The sequence below is a fragment of the Ictalurus furcatus genome, chromosome 15 (genome assembly GCF_023375685.1).
Source record: "Ictalurus furcatus strain D&B chromosome 15, Billie_1.0, whole genome shotgun sequence".
NCBI lineage: Eukaryota > Metazoa > Chordata > Actinopteri > Siluriformes > Ictaluridae > Ictalurus > Ictalurus furcatus.
The window spans coordinates 26,343,229-26,354,207 of record NC_071269.1 but is presented as its reverse complement, the minus strand read 5'-3'; the positions used below and the strand labels follow the sequence as shown (position 1 = coordinate 26,354,207).

Below are 10,979 nucleotides of genomic sequence, written 5' to 3'. Positions count from 1 at the left end.
GAGGTTGTGAGAGTTTTCTTATGTAGAAGAGTCCAAGATGGGATTTTTCGGTAGTGTGTAAAGCACCGCCTTTAAACACAAACACTTACCTTTAAATCCCACAATAATCAGGGATAGAAAATGTGTACTGAAGAAGGAAATGTGGTTCTGCAGGTGTGTTGATGGTGGAGTGTCTGGTTGTCTTATGTCCCAGGAAGCCCTCATGTCTGTGTTACCTTCTGGTTCTCCCTTTTAGTTATGCAGTCATAGCTAGTCTTGCCGGAGTCCCTGCTTTCACTCTGCACACAAAGTATATTGTCCTTAACCATTACAGGACAATATCATACCTAATAATCTCTCTCTCTCTCTCTCTCTCTCTCTCTCTCTGTCGAGCTACACATGATACTCCTGAGATGCCAGTGTTCCTGACCCCTTCTGCTCTCCGGACCTGCCCGATCCATCCTGATGTCCTACTTCTGGTTGGAGTTCTCATCATATGACATCACACTCTGCTGCTGAGGATGTCCCCACATGGTGCAGACTAAATATCCATGATTACTGTGGATGGTACCACTTAAAAACCATGAAGATGGCTGTGGATGTTCTTCCTTGGACTGCAATGGCTAAGAACAATTTGAACTCAACAGTTGATAACTTCAACAGTTGATAACTTCAGTTTGATTCAAGAAACGTAAACTAAACTCTAATGATGCTCTAACTCCTTTTAACACACAGCACTTTTCGACTAGCTAGCACACAGTTATAAAAGCGAAACTATTTACAGTCCGGTGTCACCCAGATGAGGACGGGTTCCCTTCTGAGTCTGGTTCCTCTCGAGGGTTCTTCCTCATATCGTCTCAGGGAGTCTTTCCTCTGACGTGTTCGTTAGGGATATATTAAATTTAAAATGTTATATCCAGAACGTATATAACTCGGCAAAGCATCTTTGTGACGATGTCCATTGTTAAAAGTGCTATAAAATAAAATGTTGTAGATTTTTTTTTCTGTTACATAAAAGCGGAAGCCAATTTAAAAATTTAAAATAAAAGCCTAATATGACGACATCTGAATGAGAAGATGGCGAGTGTTGAAATAAATCTAATAAGAGTCCCGTATATCATAAATATATTAGTGCATGAATTGTCCTAGTTGTAATTCTCACATTAATCACTGGTTTAATTGAACAAAATGGCTTCCGCACTCGTTATTCAGCAGCACACAGAATAGCACTCGATCCAGCGCATCCTGTTCTTTTACAGATTTTTCTTTTCAGTTTTTCATAGATGTAACAGACACAACACTGCAAGAACAAGAAGACGAGTTAAAAGAAAAAACAATGTCTTAAGTCTTATGTTTCCGTGCAACTCCAGGGGTGGGAATTTCTCTTACAGTGATTTAAGCTAGTAAACACGTCCCTGTTCAATTTGTATGATGAAACGCACCTCAATTAACCATCTGATGAAAGGAGGAGGGTCCAGAGTCTTCCAGTTTAAGAGTGTTAGCTTTACGTCCTATTCTGATGACTTGTAAACCGTACGTCGTAAACACACGCCTCGGCTGAAGGAGGATTTATCTCTTGCTCATCATTAGTCATATTAAAGATTATTATATATTTTCAGTGGTACAGTAGTGAGACAAAACATCTTCCACATCTGTTTTCCAGGCTTTACCCTCATTGTTTGTTTCATACTCCCCGCTGTCTGTGGACTTTTATCGAGTTTTGTGGGCATCACTACATGGAAATGAGCTGTGCCGTGCATGTGGTTGGTAATTTATAGCTGATTATCTATTTTATTAAACATACACACTCAAATACTCAGTGCTGAGTAGTCAGTACAGCATCATATCTGCTCATTACGTCAGTGGAGGAGGAATTACATGTAAAATGGCTTTGTCGAGTGAACACGCGTTTTTGCAAAGACAACTTTACCCCTTTGCTTAGTAAAATTAGAGAAGATTTAAATCGTGGTATACTTTACTCTGGCTCGGTAGAGTGGCTCTTATAAAAATGACCATCCTCCCTAAGCTCCTGTACCCATCTTCTTACTTTTGCAGCTAGGAAAAACATATTACTGAGGTGGGTAAGTGACAAGTCTCTGAATATATCGGGTTGGCACAAGATTTTGATGGCACTAAGTTGGGCCCTTGAGCGAGGCCCTTAAACCTCTCTGCTCCTGGGGCCGCTGTATCATGGCTGACCCTGCGCTCTGACACCAACCTCCTGACATGCTGGGGTATGCGAAGAAAAGAATTTCACTGTAATGTAATGTATATGTGATTAATAAAGACTCTTTATGATTCCGCTGGAATAATGAACTTGTCTAGTTAAAGACAGAGCAGTTTTATAGTGTCTGGAAGCCCTATATCAATAATCTAGGAACTGAATTGTCCGTTATTCTGTGGACGGGTTTTCCCATTCATCTGCCTTCAGTGAAAACATAATGGTTTTGAAGTTGTAACGTACCCTTTTTAAAAATGTCATTTTTTAATTTTTACTCTTTAAGTGGCCGAGGTTAAATGTGCTCATTATTACTTCTGCTGGGTTTCTTCTCTTTTTTTTTTTTTGGTGTGTTTTATATTTCTCTTAATTGTGGTTGAAATTTGTGTTGTGTTTTCTTCTAAAGTTAGAAAATATTCAATAAATATGTTTGAAAAAAATAAAAACCCTGCTGAGGGCAGAAGAGTGTGTGTACCTCTCTCTCACAGGTGGAGTTGAGGGTGAGTAAAGCCATGGGGCTGTTGGGGGCGCTGTTCACCTGACCGGCTGGAATTCCCCTGGAGTCAGAGGCCTGAGTGACACAGGGCATGCTGGGAAACGGGCCAAGCGTGGTCGATAGGTATGCTTTCACCTGCTGTCTCTGAGCCTGCTGGAGGTGATACTTAGTAGGGTTTTCTAAATGGGTCTTTACCTGCAGACACAAAGAGAGAGAGAGAGGGGGGGGGGGGGGGAGAGAGAGGGGGGGGGAGAGAGGGGGAGAGAGAGAGAGAAAGAGGGGGGGGAGAGGGAGAGAGAAAGAGAGGGAGAGAGAGAGAAAGAGAGAGGGAAAGAGAGGGAGAGAGAGAGAGACAGAGAAGGAGAGGGAGAGAGAGAGAGGGAGAGAGAAAGAGAGGGAGAGAGAAAGAGACAGAGAAGGAGAGGGAGAGAGAGAGAGGGGGAGAGAGAGAGAGAGGGAGAGCGAAAGAGAGAGATTATTGGGGTTATGTGCATGTTGAAAGCTATAAACTGTATTCACTCTTCTACACATGTAAATAATCACTCTATCTGGTGTCACCCAGATGAGGATGGGTTCCTTTTGGAGGTTTCGTACTCATATTGTTTCAGGGAGTTTGTCCTCACCACTCTCACCTCTGGATTGTTCATTAGGGATCTAAATCTACATTCAGATTTCTGCAAAGTTGCTTTGGGACAAATGTCCATTACTAAAAATTTGAATTGAGTTGAATGGCTTGCGGAGAATTATGGGGGCGTGGCCAGATGGACGGGTGCAGATAATTATGGGGGCGTGGCCAGGTGGACGGGTGCAGATAATTATGGGGGCGTGGCCAGGTGGACGGGTTCAGATAATTATGGGGGCGTGGCCAGGTGGACGGGTTCAGATAATTATGGGGGCGTGGCCAGGTGGACGGGTGCAACTAATTATGGGGGCGTGGCCAGGTGGACGGGTGCAACTAATTATGGGGGCGTGGCCAGGTGGACGGGTGCAGATAATCATGGGGGCGTGGCCAGGTGGACGGGTGCAGATAATTATGGGGGCGTGGCCAGGTGGACGGGTGCAACTAATTATGGGGGCGTGGCCAGGTGGACGGGTGCAGATAATTATGGGGGCGTGACCAGGTGGACGGGTGCAACTAATTATGGGGGCGTGGCCAGGTGGACGGGTGCAGATAATTATGGGGGCGTGTCCAGGTGGACGGGTGCAGATAATTATGGGGGCATGGCCAGGTGGACGGGTGCAGATAATTATGGGGGCGTGGCCAGGTGGACGGGTGCAACTAATTATGGGGGCGTGGACGGGTGCAGATAATTATGGGGGCGTGTCCAGGTGGACGGGTGCAGATAATTATGGGGGCGTGGCCAGGTGGATGGGTGCAGATAATTATGGGGGCGTGGCCAGGTGGACGGGTGCAGATAATTATGGGGGCGTGGCCAGGTGGACGGGTGCAGATAATTATGGGGGCGTGGCCAGGTGGACGGGTGCAGATAATTATGGGGGCGTGGCCAGGTGGACGGGTGCAGATAATTATGGGGGCGTGGACGGGTGCAGATAATTATGGGGGCGTGGCCAGGTGGACGGGTGCAGATAATTATGGGGGCGTGGCCAGGTGGACGGGTGCAGATAATTATGGGGGCGTGGCCAGGTGGATGGCTGCAGAGAATTATGGGGGCGTGGACGGGTGCAGATAATTATGGGGGCGTGGCCAGGTGGATGGCTGCAGATGTACATGTCAGAGAGCTAAAACAATGCTATCTACACAAGTGAAACAAAGTGTAAATAACGATTTAAAGGGCTAGAAGGAGACACTAAAGTACTTCATGCTTAAAACTGTAATGAAGCGTTTCTCCATACTCAAAAACCAAGAAAACTATGACACAGAGGAACCTGACTTAGAAAACTACAAGCTGAAAACTCATGGGACAAATAAAGGCCACGCTGATGAGAACGGGCGTGAACCAGACCGCTTCTGCTGTAAACTGGCATTCACTCATTTATAGTTTCATCTTCAGTAACGAGTCTTCTGCTATTCCTGGCTTTGGTTTAAATCTCTCATTTACTTATATTTTGTAAAATAAAACCGTGTTTAAATTTATATCATGAGCAACTACCAGCAAAAATAATAACTTCAGAATTGAGATTAAATAAACTACAGTTGACAGGGACTGTGTGTGTGGGGGGGGGACAAATGTCTTACCCTCAGCACTTCAGGGGGGACAAGTGCACTGGTGGGCGGGGCCACAGGGGTGCTGACATCAATGGCAGGGCTCTGGGTGAGGTATGGGGTAGAGCTTTGTGTTGAAGTGGGCGGGGCATGGCTTCTACGCTGCTTCTCCCTTCTCTCCTGATCATGAAGCTGCTCACGCATCAACTGTTGACGCAGAAGGACACGGGACGAGGAGAGACAGGAGAGAGATAAACACTGCTGATCTGACTGAGGCGTACTGCAGGGAGACAGAAAGACAGACAGACAGAGAGTGTGAGAGAGACAGACAGACAGACAGAGAAAAACAGTCAGACAGACACAGTTCAGTTCAGTGTTATTTGTGTACAGCGTGTTTAACAGTGGACATTGTCCCAGAGCAGCGGTACAGAAATATATACACTCAGGATATAGATGTTAAATGTATGAATTTATCTCTAATGAGCAGCCAGAGGAGACGGTGGTGAGGAAAAACTCCCCGAGACGATATGAGGAAGAAACCTTGAGAGGAACCAGACTCAGAAGAGAACCCATCCTCATCTGGGTGACACCGGATAGTGCGATTATAAATAAATACACCCCTTCTATAACTGTGTACTACATGCTCAAATAGTGCAGTTGTGTAAGCAGGAAATTCATTACAGTTTCTACAGGAAGTCTGTTTTGTTGAACTTCTCCACTGGTCACTGATGGAGACTCGAGTGCAGAACTGTTTGTGGTAATTGTAGTGCTAAAGCTATCACAGCATAACTATTCATATGAACTGAGGTCCAGAGCAACTTTATGGTGTTTAAGTGGAACCATCCTCAGTAATCTCAGTGATCTTCAGTCTGCACCATGTGGGACATCCTCAGCAGCAGCATGTGACTTCCAACTGATGAGAACTCCAACCAGAAGTAGAACATCAGGATGGATCGGGCAGACAGACAGAGAGACACCGAGACAGACAGATACTGCCCTCCTCGTCCGTGAGCACTTAACTAACCCCTAACCTGCCAGCCCCCACATTATTTAATAAAAATAAAAATACAAAATTACTCTGCGCACTTTTCTTCTCCAGAACTCAGTTATAACTCGTGTACAGTAGCACTACTCGTATTGTTCTCCGCGTGATATATCGCTTTGCTTGTATTTCCTTTGTAGGTCGCATTGAATAAAAACATCTGCTAGATGAATAAATGTACATGTAATGTACTGCAAGAGACAGACAGAGAGACAGACAGAGAGACAGACAGGTGTGGAAGTGAAACCAAACCAACAGCTGTCTCTCTGTTATTTCCTCAGTTGTTACCAGCAGCCCTAAACACTAACCAAAAAGTGACATGTGTTTTAACCCTAACCGATAAAGCCCAGAGTTTACAGTGTGTACTGTGTATATTAACTATTAAACACACACACACACACACACACACACACACACACTCTCTCTCACTCTCTCTCTCTCTCTCTCTCTCTCTCTCTCTCTCTCTTTCGTACTTACATGTGGGTTTCATGTACAGTGTTTACGCTGAATGCTCACACAGACGCCATGATTGTTTCTCTCAGAGCACTGAGCGCCCTTGGAGAGTCACATTGAGTGTGTGTGTGTGTGTGTGTGTGTGTGTGTGTGTGTGTGTGAGAGAGAGTATTAGAAAGGGTGGCACCACAGTGGCAACTGAGTAACACACAGGTCTGTATGTGTGTGTTAATGTCTTGCCAATGGTGTGTCTGCATGTGTGTGTGTATATATGTGTGTGTGTGTGTGTGTGTGAGAGAGAGAGAGTGAAGACACTCCACTTGTTTCTCTCACGTCTTTATTTTAGTGCTGTAATGAAACTCAGTGTGAGTGCTAACGCAGCTAAATCCAGTCTGGGTGAGAATGCGTCACTCCACACGACTTTATTTTAAACAACATGATAACTAACACACACACACACACACACACACACACACACACACACACACACACACAGGGGGATAATGTTTACATGGTGTTTACTGGATTATTACCATTAATAGTTTGCATTGTTTCTAATTAAACATGCTATTATTATTGTTGTTGTTGTTGTTGTTGTTGTGTGTGTGTGTAATGAAATTTGATTAATAAGGAAATGAGTTTAGTGAACTGTGTTGTGAAGCAGCAGAAACAGTTTTAGATTAGATCATGAATCAGACTTGAGTCCAGTTACAGGATTTCAGTTATATAACAGGAGGTCAGTGGAAAGTTTTATATTACTGTATACATCATGTGTATCAGTGTTACAGCCCCGCCCCCTGCCCCCAGCCACGCCCTCTGACCCCAGACCCACCCACAGCTTCTGTAAAGTTGAATACTTCAGATATATAATAATGTGGGTGGGTATAGCCCATCTCACACTTTAACTTTTTAATCATTATTTTATTTTGAACTTTTGACATCTGCAGTTGAGTTCATTACATTTTAATATCCAAAACTGAATCATTAAAAAACTACCTTCCGTAAACAAGTAGAAATAGTTCCACAATCTGTGTGTTTACTGATTTATTAACAGGCCGCTCTCAGTGCCTCTCAACTCTGTGTTATTACAGACTTTACACATCTCTACTTTATTATTATCAGCTGATTCCACAGGAACATCTCCACTTTCCCCCAAACTCAAACTTCACCTTCACTTTTATTTGTTCCCTATTTATATTTTCTCATTTTAACAAAATACAACCTAATGTTCATATAAAGGCTTAAAAATGTTATTGTTATTATGATTATGATTATTATTACTAGCCTACTAGTATATTATTGTTGTTGTTAAACCGACTGACAGGCTGCAAGCCGCACACGCGCACATATTTAATCCTCTCGCGCGCACGCACGCACACACACACACACACACACACAGGATTAATTTCACACCTGAATCAGTAAAGATAAAAGTTGTGAAAAGTTTTTTAACCCCGAATCAGCAGCTCCTCGTTTCTCTGCGCTCGCGCCCCGCCCGTGTCTCCACCCGTACCGCGGTACTCGGTATTACCGGACTCTGAGAGCGCGCGAGCGAGTCAGCAGTACTAACCTGTGTTTGATTGGCTGACTCTTCAGTTCGTAATAAATTTTCGGTTCCTCGGTAAACTCCTCATCGACCTCCAGGTCCGGAACGATCCCGGACTCCGCCTGCATGCTGTCCGGTTCCGGTTCCGCAGATCAGCGGATTAAACAGGCACGAGACTGTAGCGGCTCACAGACAGGTCAGACCCGCACTACAGAGTTCACAGCGCCGCGATGTCCTGTCTGTAGTTCCGCTCCGCACGCGCTGACTGTGCACTGCGGTACCGGAAACTACATCTCCCACAATGCACCGCAGAGCTCGCGCTCACTGTGTCCGTTTGCGGCTTCTCATTGGCCACCGCACTGAGGAGCAAACAGCTGTGTATGTGTGTGTGTGAGAGAGAGAGAGAGAGTGTGTGTGTGTGTGAGAGAGAGAGAGAGAGAGTGTGTGTGTGAGAGTTATTTTATGAAATAAATCCGGTTTTATTCCACAGCCCTCTCCTGCTAGCGCCGTTAAAGTGACAGATTTTTACAAGCAGCTTTAAAACTTCTGATTTTTTAGACTCAATTAAAAAAATCATCTCTAATCTCTAATATCTAATCTAACTCATTATAACGATCTCTGAGACTGAGGTATTTGGTCAGAGAAGTTGATCTACTTTGTGTGTGTGTGTGTGCGCGTGTGTGTGTGTGTGCGCGTGTGTGTGTGTGTGTGAGAGAGAGAGAGAGTGCGTGTGTGTGTGTGTATACGTTTGTATGGTGTATGTGTGTGTGTGTGTGTGGTGTGTGTGTGTGTGCACGTGTGTGTGTGTGTGTGTGTGTGTGTGTGTGTGCGTGTGTGTGTGTGTGTGTGTGTGTGCGTGTGTGTGTGTGGTGTGTGTGTGTGTGTGTGTGTGTGTGTGTGTGTGTGTGTCTGACTTTAACACAGTGATGTTCAGGCTCGAATTTGGGAAGAGGTGGGAATTTGTGGAGGACTGCCCAGACTCTATGCAGTGTATTAGGTCTCAGTAAGTTCAGGTGATTCTCAGCACCCCTGCAGTGAAGCACAGACACACAACCCCGACACAGACACGCAACCCCGACACAGACACACAACCCCGACACAGACACACAACTTCAACACAAGTACACAACCCCGACAAAGACACACAACCCCAATACAGATACACATCTCTAACACAGAGACACAACCCCAATACAGATACACATCTCTAACACAGACACACAACCCCAATACAGATACACATCTCTAACACAGAGACACAACCCCAACACAGATACACATCTCTAACACAGACACACAACCCCAACACAGATACACATCTCTAACACAGACACACAACCCCAACACAGATACACAACCCCAACACAAGTACACATCTCTAACACAGACACACAACCCGGATACAGATACACATCTCTAACACAGAGACACAACCCCAACACAGATACACAACCCCAACACAAGTACACATCTCTAACACAGACACACAACCCGGATACAGATACACATCTCTAACACAGAGACACAACCCCAACACAGATACACATCTCTAACACAGACACACAACCCCAACACAGATACACAACCCCAACACAAGTACACATCTCTAACACAGACACACAACCCGGATACAGATACACATCTCTAACACAGACACACAACCCCAACACAGATACACATCTCTAACACAGACACACAACCCCAACACAGATACACATCTCTAACACAGACACACAACCCCAACACAGATACACAACCCCAACACAAGTACACATCTCTAACACAGACACACAACCCGGATACAGATACACATCTCTAACACAGAGACACAACCCCAACACAGATACACAACCCCAACACAGATACACAACCCCAACACACATACACATCTCTAACACAGACACACAACCCCAACACAGATACACATCTCTAACACAGGTACACAACCCTGGGTTCTTTTAACCCAACTGCTGGGTTACACATATTAATTCATTTGATTAAACCCAAAATTTTGGTTTAGATATTCCCATCTTGTGATGGTATTTTAAATTTTAATTGTCCAGTTTGTAACAGACAGAATTTGCTGATTTAATATCCAACCTGCTGCTTTCCTTAAAAATAACGTAACGATATACCTATCTCCGGTGTGAATGACTGATTTCAGGTCATTATTGTTTGCTAGTTTAATAGCCATAAATAAATAAACTCCTCCCTGTCGGTTATGTAAAGTTAACAAATGTTATTTTTGTTAGCTTATTAGCTCTGTTACTGTCGCACAAATAACCTCACAGGTGTAATTGTGATAACATTTTAAATTACTGTATTTTCTCAAAGAACATATTTTCTGTTAATTACTGTTAAGACATGATATTATTTACAATAGAGCACATGGTAATGACAAACATCACATGAAAGCTCACAGATGTAGTAAATACACTGCTGCGTTTACTGCTTACACACCCATGTGGCTACAAATTACAGCACAAACAAAGTTTATAGATATTTCTGTGCCAATAATAATAATAATAATAATAATAATAGTTATTGTTATTATTGTTGTTGTTGTTGTTTTTAACTCGGCAATCTTTGAGTCTAGACTAAACAAAACTCAAAAGTCAAATATGAATAACAACAACAAGCTGCTTGCATGAAGTGTGTGTGTGTGTGTGTGTGTGTGTGTGTGTGTGTGTGTGTGTGTGTGTGTGTGTGTAAGAAGCCTGAACTCTAAATGTACATCTGTATTTCTGTAAAGCTGCTATTGTACAGTGTTTATTAAAACATTACCAAACTCTGATCTGATCTTCAGAGAAAACAATAAATGAAGTAAAAGAGATTAAAAATGAACTTTGTAATAACGGTGAGTTTTAACAGAACTCGGGGGGGGGGGGGGGGTATTGATGTGGTCTCAGTGTGTTTATGAAACCCCCAAACTAACTAACACAAGCACGCTGAGACCTCATCAATATCCTGTGTACATACACTGATACGTGTGTGTGTGTGTGTGTGTGTGTGTGTGTGTGTGTGTTTATCTCTGATCTCCAGGTCAGTCATGTGTATATTTCTCAGTTTTAGAGGTGTAAA

The 10,979-nt window shown here is 43.8% G+C and overlaps 1 protein-coding gene across 2 annotated transcripts in view; it reads right to left on the bottom strand.

Annotated features, from left to right (window-relative positions):
- The window catches only part of LOC128618960 (microphthalmia-associated transcription factor-like), a 13,658-nt gene extending 5,508 nt beyond the window's left edge, over nt 1-8,150 (bottom strand). For both annotated transcript variants that reach the window (XM_053642701.1, XM_053642702.1), the window contains exons 1-3: nt 7,923-8,150; nt 4,891-5,137; nt 2,673-2,888 (exon numbers count right to left, since the gene is read on the bottom strand). In XM_053642701.1, coding sequence (XP_053498676.1) covers nt 2,673-2,888; nt 4,891-5,137; nt 7,923-8,026 — 567 coding nt within the window. In that variant the 5' untranslated portion in view covers nt 8,027-8,150. The remainder of the gene's footprint in view (nt 1-2,672; nt 2,889-4,890; nt 5,138-7,922) is intronic.
- Nucleotides 8,151-10,979: the final 2,829 nt, after the last annotated feature.